The 18,475-nt window shown below is 65.9% G+C and overlaps 2 protein-coding genes and 1 long non-coding RNA gene across 3 annotated transcripts; 1 reads left to right on the top strand and 2 right to left on the bottom strand.

The window, feature by feature from the left end:
* Positions 1-6: 6 nt before the first annotated feature.
* Positions 7-2,357, top strand: LOC109374723 (uncharacterized). The gene is made up of 2 exons (XR_002122447.1): positions 7-1,330; positions 1,541-2,357. It is a non-coding gene; the product is annotated as an uncharacterized LOC109374723 (long non-coding RNA).
* A 1,497-nt stretch (positions 2,358-3,854) lies between these two features.
* Positions 3,855-8,039, bottom strand: LOC109374089 (arginyl aminopeptidase-like 1). The gene is made up of 8 exons (XM_019628386.1): positions 8,008-8,039; positions 7,470-7,705; positions 7,152-7,265; positions 6,693-6,805; positions 6,504-6,612; positions 5,411-5,641; positions 5,196-5,338; positions 3,855-4,839 (listed from the first exon to the last, which is right to left on the bottom strand). Exons 1-8 carry the CDS (start codon positions 8,037-8,039, stop codon positions 4,558-4,560), a joined length of 1,260 nt encoding a protein of 419 aa, XP_019483931.1. The 3' UTR covers positions 3,855-4,557.
* A 1,711-nt stretch (positions 8,040-9,750) lies between these two features.
* RNPEPL1 (arginyl aminopeptidase like 1) lies at positions 9,751-17,958 on the bottom strand. The gene is made up of 11 exons (XM_019629487.1): positions 17,864-17,958; positions 14,943-15,083; positions 14,250-14,401; positions 13,709-13,825; positions 13,366-13,601; positions 13,048-13,161; positions 12,589-12,701; positions 12,400-12,508; positions 11,307-11,537; positions 11,092-11,234; positions 9,751-10,735 (listed from the first exon to the last, which is right to left on the bottom strand). The coding sequence occupies exons 3-11, from the start codon at positions 14,375-14,377 to the stop codon at positions 10,454-10,456; spliced, it is 1,473 nt and encodes a 490-aa protein (XP_019485032.1). The 5' UTR covers positions 14,378-14,401; positions 14,943-15,083; positions 17,864-17,958; the 3' UTR covers positions 9,751-10,453.
* Positions 17,959-18,475: the final 517 nt, after the last annotated feature.

The raw sequence follows: 18,475 nt of genomic DNA, 5'->3' as shown, positions 1-18,475 counted from the left end.
AGCAAGAGTCACAGGAAGCCTGGTCCTGCTGGTCAGGTGTCCTGGCCGCTCCGTGGGCCTCTGTCATCTCACCTGTAAATCCCCAGGTTCAGAGGGCCCAGGGTAGTTGTCGGGATTAAGTGAGAAACGGTGTAAAGTGCTTGGCTGGCCCTGGGCTGAGAGAGGTCAGTGAGGGCCATGGCCCTGGGCTGTGGAGCGTGGTCTGGTCAATGCAGGTCACAGCCCTGGGCCGAAAGGGACGGCCTGTGTGGGATGTCCTAGCTGAGGGGGAATGGCGTCCTGGGAGCTTGGGTCTCGCCCTCCCCTGGCCTGAGGGCTCCGCTGAGGGACCACCCGCTCTTACCAGCAACCGTGGGCGCTTCTCCAAGACAAGTGAGGAGGGGTCCACCCCTAAGGGTCGAAGGGTCACACATTTGAAACGAGGAGACAGCAAGTTCGTGTGACCTTCACGTCCCACCAGTAGGTATCAGGGTCCCATCTTACAATCGGAGCTTGGAAGGGCGAAGGCGGGAAGCCCAGGACGGCGCAGCTGTGGGCAGGACACAGTGGCTCCACGCGGGGCAGCGAGATCACAAGCCAGGCAGACCTCCATCACTTTGCTCATGGCTGCAGGAGGCGTGGGTTCTTTTTGGGTGATGTTTTAGGTTGAGCTTGGGGTGTTTTTACAACCCCAGTATAAAAACAATACATGCTCCTCACAGGAAGTTCCCCTAAGTTGCTCCTACATGGTCACGTGTTCTTAAGTTTTACTATGAACACGATGCATTTCCAGTTGCCTGCAGTCCTCGGAAGTGGGCGCGTTGCAGCGTGGGCTGCTCTGCGTCGCGGGTGCCGCCACGTTCAGATGGTGGAATCTTTTTCTCTCTGCCTGCTCATTCGTTTTTCAACAAGGAGAGGCTTGTCTGGGCCCGGGTGGGTGGCAGTGATCTCCTTAGCACCCTGCCCCGAGCCCACGAGAGGCCCTCAGAAACGCTGGGCCAGGTGCTGTGGACAGCCTGACCACGCCCCACGTTTAGCAATCATTTCCCTGCTCGGGCTTCAGTTCTTCCTGGGTCTGGCCAGGTAACTATTTATAGAAAGTGGAAAAAGTACAGTCTTAACAGCTAACATCAGACTCTTCCAAGTGAAGGACCGTCTGTGTCAGGGAAGACATGTTGACAGGCGGGCTGCCCAGGGCGTGGCTGCCACGGTGGCTCAGCCTGGCGGCGGAGGTCTGATGGGGGAGGGGAGGCAGTGGCTGGGGACCGGCGGTGGGCGAGGGCCCGCGGAGAGGGCCCCGGTGTGGAGCGAGGCTGCCTCGATCAATGTGAACGTCTCTGTGTGGCTTTAGGTGTGTCTGCGGGACCCCAGGGGCTTCAGTAGGTCCTGCTACTTCACTGTCCCTTTTCAGAGCCCCTTTGCTGCCCCCGGGAGGCGCTGTCACTATTCCAGCCCACACACCCCATCTTCATCGCAACCTTTACTGAGCTTTCGTTTTCTATTTTAATAATCGCGCTCTTAATGAGTGGCAGGCTCTGTTTTCATACTTGCTTTGTCTCAGGTGCCCGGCCCTGCTTTCTGGTTTTCTCCAAGCCCCCTCGTGTGACGGATTTCGGCTCCGTGGCTTATGGAGTGTGACGGCTCTGCCAGCCCGCTGCCCAGGTGGCAGCATGGTCCCTTGAGTGTGTGGCCCGGCCTCACATGCTTCACTTCTGCTCCCAATGTGAGCGCGGCTTTAGACCTGAAGCTCCCGGGAGGTCTGCCCAGCGTCTGGCCCGGGAGACGGGGATTTACCACCACTAAGAGTGGGTGCGGGAGTGACCAGCCTGGACTGCACAGGACACGCCTGAGGGGCACAGAACACCTGCTGGGACCTCAGGCCTAGAGACGCTCCAGGCAGCTGGGGCTCCCGACTTCCTCGACTTCCTCGGCTGGCCAGCCTGCCTCCTGGCAGAAGCCTTGGTCAAGGCCCCACCTCCCTTGGCCCCCCCAGCCCATCCCACATATGTGGCCCGCCCCTCCCCTTTTTGGACAGCGTCCCCTGACTCCGTGGACACCACTCCTACCGCCTCAGCACTCGCTCCTGTCCGGAAAACGCAGCTGTTCCCCAACATTGTGGTGTCGGCCCTTACGGTGGATGTTCGGCCATGTGCCAAGCCCCCATTGCCGTGCACGTGACAGGAGTGGTTGCGTGGGGCCCGTGCGCGCCCGATCACTCGTGTGAGCCCTTTGCTTATCTGGCGAGCTGCCTGGAATGTTCCAGGTGCTCTTCCCCTCAGCACGGGCCCCTGACGATCCAGTGACGGGAAGACCCCAGCCCACTGCCACCTGAAGTGTACAAGCAGCACGAGTGTAAAATAAACCTTTGTGGTTGGAAATGGTGGTCTTTCGGAGTTGCCTGTTGCTGGGGCATTCCAGCCTGCCGGCCCCCACAAGGGGGGTGCAGCAGGACGCGTGTGCCCTTGGCTCCCGCGGGGGCTGGCCGAGGCCCAGTGCTGGAAGCGGAATGTTGGCAAACATTGGGAAAACTCAGCTGCAATGACTCACGAGGCTGATGATGTCTGAAATACCTCAGTCGGGGGTGGGGTGGGGGACATTAGCATGTGCTGATCACAGGCTGTGTGTGGCAAGACACTACAAGGAAGAGGTGTGCTGGAAAGAGTTCTGGGTTTGCAAGCTGCGAGGAGAGGAGGTGAGAAAGGCCAGGGATGCAGGCGCTCCCAGCTGGACAGCAGTCCTTCCCGCTCACCCCAGGGGGCACATCAGAGCTGGGGTACTGGCAGGGACATGGAGCAGCAGGCGTCGCCCCGTGTGACTGCTGGGAGCTGCTCCTGAGCTGCAGGAGGGACTCAGGAAAGGACAGCCGGGTAGAGCTGGCCGGTGGACTGAGGCCCCTCAGCCGTGACCCAGGAGGGCTGGGGCGTGGCTGCAGGCCCAAGGAGCGGGAAGCGAGCACGTGGGGGGACAGACCACCGCCTGTGTGAGAGCAGCAGTGCCAAAGAAACCCGGAGCCCGGGCCTGGAAAGTTGCCGCCGAGTTGAACACAGCCTCCCAGGGAAGAGGCTGGACAGCAAGCAGTTCTGCCCCTAAGGAGGCACCTTGGTCAGTGCCATGTGCAGGGCTGCTGAGAAGACAGGAAGACGACGGAGCCCCTGGGAGCCCTGGACTGGGCGCCCACTCCCAGGACAGGGTCCCTCACAGCGTCTGCCCGGCGGGGCGGGGGCTGTGGGCACCTTCCGTGTCCCGCTTCCTCGGGTTGCTGCAGCGGCCCAGTCCGTCCCTGCGGGAGAGTGACGGGCCCTCCAGTTGCGAGTCCCTGGGTTGAGTGAAGCCTCCACCTGGCCCTGGTGCGGGGGGTGGGGGGGTGGCAGATTCTGGACACCGCCCTGTGTAAACTCAGTGGCTGCACTGCTTCCATTGCCCACAGCTCGGCTGTCCTTCATGGTGACACTGAGTGGAGTCCCTGACCTGTCCCTCTTCTGAGCCCCACCTGTCTCAACTGTCCATTGCACCTGTGCCAGTGGCCACCGAAGCCTGTCTCCATCCTCCGAGACCAAACTTGCCCCCGCCACTCACCTCTACTCTAGTTTGGGACAGGCCCACCAGAGTGAAGGTGGTGACAAGTAGCCTCCTTTGCTTTGATGTCCAAGGGTCCAGTGGGGGTTCCGAGAGACCTGCCATTGGTCCTCAGGCCTCTGGGGCTGCAAGGCAAAGCCAGGGTGGCCAGGAGTGGCTGGAGTGTGGGGCAGGCTCTTGTCTCCACTCAGCATGCCATGCCTCTGGCCAGAGGCCTGCGTCGGAGGACATGCTGTGACCAGCTCCTGACCCCACCCCAGAGAAGCTGGGACAATATGAAGGACAAACAGGCTGAGAGGTCATTTTCAGAGTGGAGGTTTAATGGCACAATCACAGTGACCCATTGCAACGGTCTCCTGGCTGGCCCAGCTCTGATCGTGGGGTCCCCAACACGGTGGGCCTAAAAGAGCACCAGCGCCACCTGCCCCTTCCCCGTGGGGTCCTGTGGCAGTGGCCCCGGGCAGCCCCAAGAGAGACGTCTTGTCCCACTCCTCTTGGGGCCCGGGACCCCGTGTTCCCTGAGGGTCTAAGGCTTTCCCGGGGCCCTTCCCCAGGGACATCCACCCTTTCCTCAGTGTCCTCTGCCCCCATGCTAAGGGCACGTCTGCATCCTTGTTCCTCTGCCAGGGGCCGACCGAGGCTGCCAAGCCCAGAGGCTCTGCAGGGAGGCGGCGTGCTGTGGGGACAGCGCAGCCCAGGCTCCTGGCAGACATAAGGCACAGTGTGGCAGTCGCCAAGGGACTGCGGGCTGTCACCCCAGGGGCAGCAGCTGCAGTCAGTGTTGAGACAGGATGGCGTGGCGAGTGCTGGCCACTTTGGGGCCTGCAGTGCAAGAGAGCTGAGGGGACAAGGTCCACGGGCCTCAGCAGCCACGAGGAGGTCCCTGGGAGAGCCCACAGGAGGGACGCGTGGGCCCCAGTGGAAGTCGTGGCCAGAGCTGACGTGCAGTCCCGGCAGGCCTGGGCCACAAAAGGCACAACGGTGGTGTCTGGGAGGTCAGGGCTAGGCAGACACGTTGACGTCCCTGAGAGAGATGGCACTGCTGGGGGTCTCATCGCCCAGCAGCAGGGCCTGCGTGTCCGTGTCCGCCTCCGCCCGGGCCCCGCCCTGCTCCGCGCTGGGCTCGGCACCGGGGCCCAGGCCCTGGGACAGGATCTGCTGGATGGTCCTGCGCAGGTTTGGGTGCAGCCGGCCCTGCGTCTGGTAGAAGACCTCCAGGGCGAAGGATTTGAGGGCGCCGGTGCAGAGGTCTTCATACAGCGGGATGGTGTACATGCGCGACATCTGTGGGCGGGTGGGGAGGGTGGGCGCCCGTCACACCGGCTGCTCCGGGGAGCTTGGGCCGGGCTGGAGGTGCTGATGGGGGGCCGGACGGAGAGGCCTGGGAGCCGAGGAGCTCAGACGCCCCCATGCCTAGGCCAGGAACCCCAGTGCCCACAGGCCCAGGGCCTAGACCTCAGACTGCTCCCAGCCTGTCCCCTCCAGACACGGCCTCGCCAGGACTGGCGGGGCCTGGGCTCTCCGCCTGTGGCGCGCACCCCCACTGCCAGCCCTGAGGCCAGGTCTTCCCACCCCGTTCCCCGGGACGCCCAGTCAGACAGCCAGCCTGGAGGGTGGGACAGGTGTGCCGGTGCCTGCACCTGGCTCTCCAGGAAGCGCCGGACGCGGTGGAGGTCAGGGTAGTAGTCGTTCCGGACCACGATCTGCAGCCAGCGTATGCGGATCTCGGCATTCATGGAGTCCAGCAGAGACGAGTAGCACTTGGACAGGCTGGTCACCACCTCTGTGGGGCCGCAGGCAGGTCAGGGCCGGTAGGCACACCCCTCCCCAGCCACCCTGCCACCATGGGACCCACCCTGGGGCAGCGGGGACCCGTCCAGGAGCCGATCCAGAAAGAGCGCTGTCTGGAAGGTCCTCCACTTGGAGATGTCGACGGCGCTGGCCGAGGCGGCTGCCTGGTCCAGGGGTTCTGCAGTCCACAGCTGGAAGAGGGCCTCCACAGGCCGGGTCAGGCTGGACCCCTGAGACAGATCCGGCTCGGCCAGCGGCGGGCCCGTGGCGTTCAGCCAGCGCTCAAACTCCAGCCCTGCAGGGAGGTGCCATCCTGGGGTCCCCACGGGGCTGGGAAGGGGCCATCAAGCAGGCCTGCCCAGGAGATGCCAGACCCCGAGGGTGTCCCTGAGCGTGACTGTTCCAGGGCCCGGGAGCCCCAGGCCAGGGGCAGTTCGGAGAGGCTGGGGTCAGCTCCCGCACCTGCCACTTCAAGCCACTGGAGTGGCTTCTGTGAAGGGGCACAGGGAGGCCAGGCTTGAGTTGGGGACTGAGGGACCCCCACCCCCTCCGCACTTCTCCTGGGTATAAGACAATGAGGCACTTTAAGCCCAACCTCAGTGCTGGGAGCTGTGCGGCAGGCTCTGCCCATCCACACCCCACCTACCCCTGGCGCACTTACCAAACCTTCTAAACAGGGTCACCACGCCCCGTCCGCCTAGCCACACCTCACTGCCTGCAGCAAACCTTGGCCTCTCCTACATGTCAGACCCCTTAGTCTCTCCTTTGGCCCCCAAGCCTGCCCTTGGAATCCCAGGGACACTGTCATGGGTGTCACACAAGCAGGCCAGCGGGCTTCAGCCAGCTCTCAGGCAAACCTCCCTCCACCCTCCACGCCCCCCTTGCTGGGACTCCCTAATTAGGTCGCTTGGCCGAGGTGCCACCCCCTCCTGGAAGCTCCCTGGGCCCCGCCAGCCTGGGAAGCACACTCCCTCGGCTGCCCTGGCCTCCCAGCCCGAGGCCCACACTGTCCAGCCACGGTTGGCTGAAGGAAGGAGGGGTGAACCCAAGGGGCTTTCTCCCGGCGGAGGTGGTATCTCGTGCAGTGAGGCCCCCACCCCTCACACCCACGGCCCCCGAGTGGCCGGCCTGGACGTGCGGCGGGCGGCGGGCCTCACCTGCCCGACAGTCCACGCTCTGCTCCTTCAGCTCCGGGAAGAAGCTCAGGAAGGAGTCCAGCAGGTCCTGGGCCACCACGCTGGTGAACTTGTACTTGTCCACGTAGGCCTGTGGGGGGAGGGGCTCAGTGGGCCTGGGGTGGGGCCGGGGCAGTCGGGGCGAGGCCTGTCTGGGGGGAGACTGCTCACCCGCAGGAAGTTGTCGAAGCGCTGGGGGTCCCCGCAGAGCTGGGACAGGTAGTAGACGAAGCAGTAGCCCTTCTCATAGGTGAACAGGTTCATCAGGTGGCTTGGGTTCACCCCTGAAACAACACGGGCTCTGGGCAGCGCCCCACCTCCTGTGTCCCGGGGCACGGGGTGGGCGTGGGGGCGGGCAGGCAGGGAGCAGCGGAAGGGCCGGAGACCGCCGTCCCCCCTGCATCCAGATGCCCTGGCAGCGCAGCGACATGGCCCACCCTGCCCGAGGGGCCACCCATCACGGCGACGGGTACCGAGCGCCCGTGAGAGGTGAGAGGTGGCAGCAGGCTGAGGGGGGCCTAGGGGAGGCCGTCCTGGGGCTGGGGGCGCCTGGACTTTGCCAGGATCCAGCTGGCGGGGACACAGCGAGCGCGGGGTGGGCGAGGAGGCCCGCGGGCCGGGAGCGCGTACCTGGCTCCAGCTTGACCTGCAGCTTGCTGACTGGACTGTCCTCCCCCAGCAGCTTCATCTGCCTGTGCAGGGCGTCCAGGCGGAAGGCTGTCTCCAGACAGGTGAAGGCAGCGCCTGCACAGGGCAGGGAGGCGGCACAGCCTGAGCACCCAGCGCGGCGACGCTGGAGCCCTGTGGGGCTGACGCAAGGCCGCCTTGCTGGACACGCGCACGTCGGGGGGCCTGCACCCTGGGGGCCGGGCTCCCCACCGCTGCTCCGTGCCGGGGTGGCCCTGGCGGTGCCCCCACCGCCCTCCCCCAGCCCGCCGCAGGCGGTACCGTAGGTCTCCGTGGTGATGCGGCGCTGGGCGTAGGTGGCCAGGCCCTCGCTCAGCCACATCTCCTCCCACGTGGCGTTGGTGACAGCGTTGCCGAACCAGCTGTGGGCCACCTCATGAATGACGTCGATGACCAGGAACTCGTCACTCTCCAGGATGGAGGAGATGATGAAGGTGAGGCAGGGGTTCTCCATGGCCACGATGGGGAAGGAGGGGGGCAGGAAGACGATGTCATACCTGCAGCGGGAGGGGGGCTGGTGGGCGCGCTGCTCCCGGCGAGGAGGGGGCTTGCCCGCTGACCCCTCCGGTGGCTAGCCCCGGCTCCCAGNCTTCCTCGGCTGGCCAGCCTGCCTCCTGGCAGAAGCCTTGGTCAAGGCCCCACCTCCCTTGGCCCCCCCAGCCCATCCCACATATGTGGCCCGCCCCTCCCCTTTTTGGACAGCGTCCCCTGACTCCGTGGACACCACTCCTACCGCCTCAGCACTCGCTCCTGTCCGGAAAACGCAGCTGTTCCCCAACATTGTGGTGTCGGCCCTTACGGTGGATGTTCGGCCATGTGCCAAGCCCCCATTGCCGTGCACGTGACAGGAGTGGTTGCGTGGGGCCCGTGCGCGCCCGATCACTCGTGTGAGCCCTTTGCTTATCTGGCGAGCTGCCTGGAATGTTCCAGGTGCTCTTCCCCTCAGCACGGGCCCCTGACGATCCAGTGACGGGAAGACCCCAGCCCACTGCCACCTGAAGTGTACAAGCAGCACGAGTGTAAAATAAACCTTTGTGGTTGGAAATGGTGGTCTTTCGGAGTTGCCTGTTGCTGGGGCATTCCAGCCTGCCGGCCCCCACAAGGGGGGTGCAGCAGGACGCGTGTGCCCTTGGCTCCCGCGGGGGCTGGCCGAGGCCCAGTGCTGGAAGCGGAATGTTGGCAAACATTGGGAAAACTCAGCTGCAATGACTCACGAGGCTGATGATGTCTGAAATACCTCAGTCGGGGGTGGGGTGGGGGACATTAGCATGTGCTGATCACAGGCTGTGTGTGGCAAGACACTACAAGGAAGAGGTGTGCTGGAAAGAGTTCTGGGTTTGCAAGCTGCGAGGAGAGGAGGTGAGAAAGGCCAGGGATGCAGGCGCTCCCAGCTGGACAGCAGTCCTTCCCGCTCACCCCAGGGGGCACATCAGAGCTGGGGTACTGGCATGGACATGGAGCAGCAGGCGTCGCCCCGTGTGACTGCTGGGAGCTGCTCCTGAGCTGCAGGAGGGACTCAGGAAAGGACAGCCGGGTAGAGCTGGCCGGTGGACTGAGGCCCCTCAGCCGTGACCCAGGAGGGCTGGGGCGTGGCTGCAGGCCCAAGGAGCGGGAAGCGAGCACGTGGGGGGACAGACCACCGCCTGTGTGAGAGCAGCAGTGCCAAAGAAACCCGGAGCCCGGGCCTGGAAAGTTGCCGCCGAGTTGAACACAGCCTCCCAGGGAAGAGGCTGGACAGCAAGCAGTTCTGCCCCTAAGGAGGCACCTTGGTCAGTGCCATGTGCAGGGCTGCTGAGAAGACAGGAAGACGACGGAGCCCCTGGGAGCCCTGGACTGGGCGCCCACTCCCAGGACAGGGTCCCTCACAGCGTCTGCCCGGCGGGGCGGGGGCTGTGGGCACCTTCCGTGTCCCGCTTCCTCGGGTTGCTGCAGCGGCCCAGTCCGTCCCTGCGGGAGAGTGACGGGCCCTCCAGTTGCGAGTCCCTGGGTTGAGTGAAGCCTCCACCTGGCCCTGGTGCGGGGGGTGGGGGGGTGGCAGATTCTGGACACCGCCCTGTGTAAACTCAGTGGCTGCACTGCTTCCATTGCCCACAGCTCGGCTGTCCTTCATGGTGACACTGAGTGGAGCCCCTGACCTGTCCCTCTTCTGAGCCCCACCTGTCTCAACTGTCCATTGCACCTGTGCCAGTGGCCACCGAAGCCTGTCTCCATCCTCCGAGACCAAACTTGCCCCCGCCACTCACCTCTACTCTAGTTTGGGACAGGCCCACCAGAGTGAAGGTGGTGACAAGTAGCCTCCTTTGCTTTGATGTCCAAGGGTCCAGTGGGGGTTCCGAGAGACCTGCCATTGGTCCTCAGGCCTCTGGGGCTGCAAGGCAAAGCCAGGGTGGCCAGGAGTGGCTGGAGTGTGGGGCAGGCTCTTGTCTCCACTCAGCATGCCATGCCTCTGGCCAGAGGCCTGCGTCGGAGGACATGCTGTGACCAGCTCCTGACCCCACCCCAGAGAAGCTGGGACAATATGAAGGACAAACAGGCTGAGAGGTCATTTTCAGAGTGGAGGTTTAATGGCACAATCACAGTGACCCATTGCAACGGTCTCCTGGCTGGCCCAGCTCTGATCGTGGGGTCCCCAACACGGTGGGCCTAAAAGAGCACCAGCGCCACCTGCCCCTTCCCCGTGGGGTCCTGTGGCAGTGGCCCCGGGCAGCCCCAAGAGAGACGTCTTGTCCCACTCCTCTTGGGGCCCGGGACCCCGTGTTCCCTGAGGGTCTAAGGCTTTCCCGGGGCCCTTCCCCAGGGACATCCACCCTTTCCTCAGTGTCCTCTGCCCCCATGCTAAGGGCATGTCTGCATCCTTGTTCCTCTGCCAGGGGCCGACCGAGGCTGCCAAGCCCAGAGGCTCTGCAGGGAGGCGGCGTGCTGTGGGGACAGCGCAGCCCAGGCTCCTGGCAGACATAAGGCACAGTGTGGCAGTCGCCAAGGGACTGCGGGCTGTCACCCCAGGGGCAGCAGCTGCAGTCAGTGTTGAGACAGGATGGCGTGGCGAGTGCTGGCCACTTTGGGGCCTGCAGTGCAAGAGAGCTGAGGGGACAAGGTCCACGGGCCTCAGCAGCCACGAGGAGGTCCCTGGGAGAGCCCACAGGAGGGACGCGTGGGCCCCAGTGGAAGTCGTGGCCAGAGCTGACGTGCAGTCCCGGCAGGCCTGGGCCACAAAAGGCACAACGGTGGTGTCTGGGAGGTCAGGGCTAGGCAGACACGTTGACGTCCCTGAGAGAGATGGCACTGCTGGGGGTCTCATCGCCCAGCAGCAGGGCCTGCGTGTCCGTGTCCGCCTCCGCCCGGGCCCCGCCCTGCTCCGCGCTGGGCTCGGCACCGGGGCCCAGGCCCTGGGACAGGATCTGCTGGATGGTCCTGCGCAGGTTTGGGTGCAGCCGGCCCTGCGTCTGGTAGAAGACCTCCAGGGCGAAGGATTTGAGGGCGCCGGTGCAGAGGTCTTCATACAGCGGGATGGTGTACATGCGCGACATCTGTGGGCGGGTGGGGAGGGTGGGCGCCCGTCACACCGGCTGCTCCGGGGAGCTTGGGCCGGGCTGGAGGTGCTGATGGGGGGCCGGACGGAGAGGCCTGGGAGCCGAGGAGCTCAGACGCCCCCATGCCTAGGCCAGGAACCCCAGTGCCCACAGGCCCAGGGCCTAGACCTCAGACTGCTCCCAGCCTGTCCCCTCCAGACACGGCCTCGCCAGGACTGGCGGGGCCTGGGCTCTCCGCCTGTGGCGCGCACCCCCACTGCCAGCCCTGAGGCCAGGTCTTCCCACCCCGTTCCCCGGGACGCCCAGTCAGACAGCCAGCCTGGAGGGTGGGACAGGTGTGCCGGTGCCTGCACCTGGCTCTCCAGGAAGCGCCGGACGCGGTGGAGGTCAGGGTAGTAGTCGTTCCGGACCACGATCTGCAGCCAGCGTATGCGGATCTCGGCATTCATGGAGTCCAGCAGAGACGAGTAGCACTTGGACAGGCTGGTCACCACCTCTGTGGGGCCGCAGGCAGGTCAGGGCCGGCAGGCACACCCCTCCCCAGCCACCCTGCCACCATGGGACCCACCCTGGGGCAGCGGGGACCCGTCCAGGAGCCGATCCAGAAAGAGCGCTGTCTGGAAGGTCCTCCACTTGGAGATGTCGACGGCGCTGGCCGAGGCGGCTGCCTGGTCCAGGGGTTCTGCAGTCCACAGCTGGAAGAGGGCCTCCACAGGCCGGGTCAGGCTGGACCCCTGAGACAGATCCGGCTCGGCCAGCGGCGGGCCCGTGGCGTTCAGCCAGCGCTCAAACTCCAGCCCTGCAGGGAGGTGCCATCCTGGGGTCCCCACGGGGCTGGGAAGGGGCCATCAAGCAGGCCTGCCCAGGAGATGCCAGACCCCGAGGGTGTCCCTGAGCGTGACTGTTCCAGGGCCCGGGAGCCCCAGGCCAGGGGCAGTTCGGAGAGGCTGGGGTCAGCTCCCGCACCTGCCACTTCAAGCCACTGGAGTGGCTTCTGTGAAGGGGCACAGGGAGGCCAGGCTTGAGTTGGGGACTGAGGGACCCCCACCCCCTCCGCACTTCTCCTGGGTATAAGACAATGAGGCACTTTAAGCCCAACCTCAGTGCTGGGAGCTGTGCGGCAGGCTCTGCCCATCCACACCCCACCTACCCCTGGCGCACTTACCAAACCTTCTAAACAGGGTCACCACGCCCCGTCCGCCTAGCCACACCTCACTGCCTGCAGCAAACCTTGGCCTCTCCTACATGTCAGACCCCTTAGTCTCTCCTTTGGCCCCCAAGCCTGCCCTTGGAATCCCAGGGACACTGTCATGGGTGTCACACAAGCAGGCCAGCGGGCTTCAGCCAGCTCTCAGGCAAACCTCCCTCCACCCTCCACGCCCCCCTTGCTGGGACTCCCTAATTAGGTCGCTTGGCCGAGGTGCCGCCCCCTCCTGGAAGCTCCCTGGGCCCCGCCAGCCTGGGCAGCACACTCCCTCGGCTGCCCTGGCCTCCCAGCCCGAGGCCCACACTGTCCAGCCACGGTTGGCTGAAGGAAGGAGGGGTGAACCCAAGGGGCTTTCTCCCGGCGGAGGTGGTATCTCGTGCAGTGAGGCCCCCACCCCTCACACCCACGGCCCCCGAGTGGCCGGCCTGGACGTGCGGCGGGCGGCGGGCCTCACCTGCCCGACAGTCCACGCTCTGCTCCTTCAGCTCCGGGAAGAAGCTCAGGAAGGAGTCCAGCAGGTCCTGGGCCACCACGCTGGTGAACTTGTACTTGTCCACGTAGGCCTGTGGGGGGAGGGGCTCAGTGGGCCTGGGGTGGGGCCGGGGCAGTCGGGGCGAGGCCTGTCTGGGGGGAGACTGCTCACCCGCAGGAAGTTGTCGAAGCGCTGGGGGTCCCCGCAGAGCTGGGACAGGTAGTAGACGAAGCAGTAGCCCTTCTCATAGGTGAACAGGTTCATCAGGTGGCTTGGGTTCACCCCTGAAACAACACGGGCTCTGGGCAGCGCCCCACCTCCTGTGTCCCGGGGCACGGGGTGGGCGTGGGGGCGGGCAGGCAGGGAGCAGCGGAAGGGCCGGAGACCGCCGTCCCCCCTGCATCCAGATGCCCTGGCAGCGCAGCGACATGGCCCACCCTGCCCGAGGGGCCACCCATCACGGCGACGGGTACCGAGCGCCCGTGAGAGGTGAGAGGTGGCAGCAGGCTGAGGGGGGCCTAGGGGAGGCCGTCCTGGGGCTGGGGGCGCCTGGACTTTGCCAGGATCCAGCTGGCGGGGACACAGCGAGCGCGGGGTGGGCGAGGAGGCCCGCGGGCCGGGAGCGCGTACCTGGCTCCAGCTTGACCTGCAGCTTGCTGACTGGACTGTCCTCCCCCAGCAGCTTCATCTGCCTGTGCAGGGCGTCCAGGCGGAAGGCTGTCTCCAGACAGGTGAAGGCAGCGCCTGCACAGGGCAGGGAGGCGGCACAGCCTGAGCACCCAGCGCGGCGACGCTGGAGCCCTGTGGGGCTGACGCAAGGCCGCCTTGCTGGACACGCGCACGTCGGGGGGCCTGCACCCTGGGGGCCGGGCTCCCCACCGCTGCTCCGTGCCGGGGTGGCCCTGGCGGTGCCCCCACCGCCCTCCCCCAGCCCGCCGCAGGCGGTACCGTAGGTCTCCGTGGTGATGCGGCGCTGGGCGTAGGTGGCCAGGCCCTCGCTCAGCCACATCTCCTCCCACGTGGCGTTGGTGACAGCGTTGCCGAACCAGCTGTGGGCCACCTCATGAATGACGTCGATGACCAGGAACTCGTCACTCTCCAGGATGGAGGAGATGATGAAGGTGAGGCAGGGGTTCTCCATGGCCACGATGGGGAAGGAGGGGGGCAGGAAGACGATGTCATACCTGCAGCGGGAGGGGGGCTGGTGGGCGCGCTGCTCCCGGCGAGGAGGGGGCTTGCCCGCTGACCCCTCCGGTGGCCAGCCCCGGCTCCCAGGCGCCCCGGGCCGTACCTGCCCCACATGTACGGCCCGTACAGCCGCTCCGCCGCGCTCAGCCACTGCTCCACCACGCCCGACAACTTGCTGGTGGCTGTTGGCAGCAGGCACGGCTCGGCCCACACGCGGCTCCTGTCACAGGGCGGAGAGGGTGGACTGAGGCGGCCCGCCCTGGCTGCAGGCCTGGCCCACGCCCGCCACGCGGCCTCCCTGGACGGCCACCGGGCAGGCCCTGCTGTGGCGGGGGCAGAGCCACACGCTGAGGGGCCGCTGGCTCCTTCCGTCTCTGAGTGGAAGGAACCTGCACGGGCTTCGGGGCGCGTCAGGCTGCGGCATGTCCCCGGCAGGAAGCCGCGCTGGAAGAGGGCGCAGCCAGGGCTGCCAGGGCTGGGGCGTGTGCGGGGGGAGGCCTGGCTGGGCCAGCACTGCGTCATGGCAATAAGGGGGAGCAGGGCTGGTCCCCAGCGTGGGGGCTGGCGCAGGCCGCACGCCCTGACTGCGGCGGGGTCTCCCCAAGGCCTGGGCCCCAGGCGGCGGCAGGAAGCACAGGCTGTACCTGGGGCCGATGTCTGCTGGCTGCAGGTCCCCGGCCACCAGGGCCACGAGGTAGGCGGGCACAGGGTGCTCCATGTGGAATCGGTAGACGCCCTCCTCCTCCACGTAGGTGCTCTGCGTGGCACTCATCAGCACCTGTACCCCTGATGGGGCCTGCACGCGGGGAGTCCCCGCCCGTCAGGGCACCCCATGTCCTTGAGGAACCCCGTGCCCCACCAGGAAGCCCCATATCCCGAATGGGCACCCCACGTCCCTAGTGGAAAACCCTACAATCCAGGTCCCCAAACCCCATACTCACGATAGGGAACTCCCACATACCCCAACAGGGCACCCCACAACTGAGGTTAGGGAACCCTATGTCCCCTCCATTAGGGGACTCCATTTCCATGACAGGGCACCCGACACTCCCGTTGGAGAGCCCCACACCTGTAGGGAACCTCTCACCCCCATCAGAGGACCCCCATGTTGGGCTCCCAGACTGCAAGCCTCTTGCCCGCTGGGGGGCTGCCACCCTCAGGCCCAGGAGCCCCGGCCCCCACCACGGGGCTGGCCACTGCATCTCAGGGTCCCTCTGCTCACTCCGGGACCAGGCCCCTGAGTGGCCCCTTCCCTACAGAACAGTGCCTCCCCCACAGCGAGGCTCCTTCCAGGAGGGTGGTCCCGCTGGGGCCATGGAGGGGCGGCGGGCGCTGACCTTGACGACAGCCGAGTAGGTGCACTTGACGGCCGGCGTGTCGAAGCAGGGGAAGAAGGAGCGATTGCAGACCGAGTGGCCTTGGGTGAAGACGAAGGGCTTGGCGCTGCCGTAGGTCAGCTCGGGGTCCAGCCACCAGATCTGCAGGCAGGCAGATGCCCTCCCCGTCTCAGTGGGCAGAAGTGACCACCCGCATCTCCCCAGTGAGGCTGGGGCACCCCAAGGGGGCCCTGTCCCTCACAGAGTGGCCCATGGGGATGCCAGGACACCCTGAGCTGGGCAGGTGCCCTTGGGAGGGCCAGGGCTTCACAAATAGGCCCAACCCCGCTGTCCTGTGCCGGCTTCTAGGCCCAAGGCCTCTGGCGGCGGCAGCTGGAGAGGAAAGGTAAGGGGCCAGGAGGCAACGGTCTGACGAGGCCCATCCAGGGCCACGGCCGCTCCTGGTCGCCACTGCTGACGCACCCCTCTTGGGCAGGCAGGGCAGCTGTGCTACGTTACCGGGCAGGGGGCCATGCATCCAGGAGCCAGCCCAGGGAGTCTCCCAGCCTGTGCCCCTCACCCAAGCCTCCAAAGGGAAACTGAGGCACAGCCAGAACACAAGAGTCCAAATTCTCACAGACTGACTGACAGCGAATCTGGTCTCAGCCAGGAACGTGGAAATGCGGACCAGAGCTTCCTGATGACCCCCAGACGAGCATGCACACCAAGCCCAGGGCCACCCCAAAAATGGGGCCAGCCTCGCCAGGAGGGACCCCCACAGGGAGATGGGTCTGGGTCAGGGAATGGTGGGCAGTGAGCTGAGACCAGGCACTTGGAGAGGACAGGCTAGACAGAAACAGCCCTAGGGAGGCCACTGGGGCCCGTGCCTAGAGCACTGCACAGCTCCGCAGTGGCTGCCAGCACCCAGCTGCCCACCGCCATGCGGGGCTGCCTCCCCTGCGGCCCCCAGACCCAGGCAGTTCTCCCTCTCACACAGACCCCGGACCCCAGGAGGGGCTGCCTCTCCCACAGGCCCCGGACCTGGCAGGGCTGCCTCCCCGTTGTTCCTGCAGACCTGCCAGCGCTCACCAGCTTCTTCGGAGCTTGCTTTTAGCTGCTTTGTCTACCCCTTTACCACGGGGAGCAAGCAGCAAGCGCCGTCTTCCTTTCCTGCTGACCCCTGGGGCTGCCCTACACGTTTAGAAGGCCTATCTGGGGAGCATGTTAAAAAATGCAGACCCCTGGCCCCACCCCAGAGGATTTCTGGCTGGGACACCCCCCCAATACGCCCACAATAGACACTGCTGCAGGCGGTCCTTTGCCTGCCAGGGGACAGGTCCCCATGGTCCCTCAAACTCGCTTCAAGCCCCCCTGTCACAGACCCGCACCCCTCCCGCATGGCCCTCCTGTCCGCACTGCCCATGTCCATCGCTCAGTCCAGCCAGCACTGCTCACCCCTCAGCCCCGCAGAGACCACTGGGGTCCATAGTCCTCCCTGGGAGTGAGGCCCCCAGGCAGGCAGGACGCCCGCCCCAAAGGCAGACCACCAACTCATCCGGGAGCACAGGGAGCAGAGGTACAGCTGTGCATGGGCTGGTGGAGAAGGCCCAGCCCTAAGGGCTCCAGACACCAAAGGGCAGGAGGAAAGCTGTTTCTCCTGGTGGGACACGTGCAAGGAGCACGGACCCCAGAGTCTGCAGTACCCCAAACTGCCTCTGGAGGTGTGGGGACCTGCTGGCAGGGCGTCCCAGGGAGCTGCATCCTCACCTGGCACAGGGGTAGGCTTAGGGATTGAGGCCCCCAGCCCGGTGGCGTTCCTGTGTGACGGCTGGAGCCTGAGGTCAGACACCAAACACTCTGTCCTCTGCAAGTCTCCCAGCCCGAGCCACAGTCTGTGGAGACCAGGCCACCCCTCCTGCCCTAAGCACCCAAGGGCTCCACAGGAAGCTCAGGGACGATGGCCACCCTTGCTGGCCAGGCCCCACCCCCAGTGGCCTGTTGAGGGCCCTGGTTCCGCCACCCGCCGGGCCCGGTCTTGGGGGAACCAGACAAATGGGCTCCAGTCCATACATCACGGTCGGAGGTGCACAACCCTCTGTTCTCAGGTAATGCGGGAGGCACATCTACCTGAGCCCTGTGACCTGAGCTGGCAGCAGTGGGCCAGCTCCGTGGGAGTAGCCCAGTGGGCCAGTAGCCAGCCTGCCCGTGGGAGTGCAGAGAAGGAGGGAAGGTGGCAGGGCCTGCTGAGGGCTCCCGGGAATCATGCCGGAAGCCCGCAGGTATGTCTGGTCTGTGCTCTTCCAATCCAGATGTCACCTTGGTGGCTTCCTGCCCAGTGCCTCAACACCACCTGTCCGTCACCCTGTCCATATGCATGCCATAAGCAGTGACAGACAGAACATCCTGGGGCCTTCCAGAATTGTGTGTGCGCGCACGCACGTGTGTGTGTGTGTGTGTGTGTGTGTGTGTGTGTGTTGGGGAGTGGGGTGTCACAGGTGTGCTGTCCACACGGAAGCCCAGGGCCATCTAGTTTTTCTGGCAGAGCCTCTGGGGCAGTGGGAGCTCTGTGCCCTGAGTCCCACAGAGCTTATGTGTGTCTGCTGGGGACATGGGGCCACTCAGCCACAGCACCCCGCCAGTCCTTGCCCAGGAGGCCCAAAGCATGACAGCCAGCCTCGCCCTCTGCTTCCTGCTCCGGCAGGTCTGTCCCTCATGCCACCTCCAGAGAACAGACGTGGTGCCCACAAGTCCTCGGAAGGCGCAGGTCATACGGAGGCCCTTCCACATCTGACACCCCTGGCCTGCCCCACAGTGCCAGGCTCCAGCAGATGCAAGGCCTGGCAAGCGCCTACCAGAAGCTGCCCTTGTCCCCAGGCAGGGCCGGTCCCCGCACACCTGAACGGAGAGGCCTCCCTTGGTGGCATGCTGTTCCCTGTCCTCACCTCCACTGGGCCAGCACCTGGGCTCTCACTCTGTCCAAGGCGCCTAAGGGCTCCCCAGGCACCAGCTGGGAATCCCTGAGGGAACCTGGACAGGGCTCCAGGACACGGCGGCGGGCCCCGCCTCTCTGCAGGTGGCCCAGACGAAGAGCGCTACTAGTGCCCCCTAGCCTGGCAGCGCGGGAAGGCGCCCACCCTGGCGGGACTCACAGCAGGGGCGTCGGTCGAGGTGTAGCGCAGGACGACCTGGAAGGGCTGGTGCGCCTGCAGCTCCGGCGGCAGCGTGACGGTGAGCGAGGAGCCGTAGTCGGTGAACGGGTCCACCCTGAAGGCCAGCGGGCAGCAGGCAGACTCGGGGCCGGGCGCTTCGGGGAAGGCGGGCAGCGGGGGCGGGGGCGCGGGCCCGGGGGCGGCGAAGGCGAAGGCGCAGGGCGGCTCGGCGGCGGCGGGGGCGCGGCGGAAGGCGGCCGAGTGCAGGCGCAGGGCCGCGGGCCGCAGCGCGCACAGCTCGAGCACCAGGCAGCCGGCCAGCTCGCGCGCCTCGGGCCGCAGCTCCAGGCCCAGCTGCAGGTGGCGAAGGCGGAAGAGCTGCGCGCTGGAGGCCGAGGCCACGTC

Source organism: Hipposideros armiger, unplaced genomic scaffold (genome assembly GCF_001890085.2).
Source record: "Hipposideros armiger isolate ML-2016 unplaced genomic scaffold, ASM189008v1 scaffold_17, whole genome shotgun sequence".
In the NCBI taxonomy this organism is placed as follows: Eukaryota; Metazoa; Chordata; class Mammalia; order Chiroptera; family Hipposideridae; genus Hipposideros; species Hipposideros armiger.
Note: the sequence above shows the minus strand (reverse complement) of the source record. Positions and strands in the feature narration are given on the sequence as shown.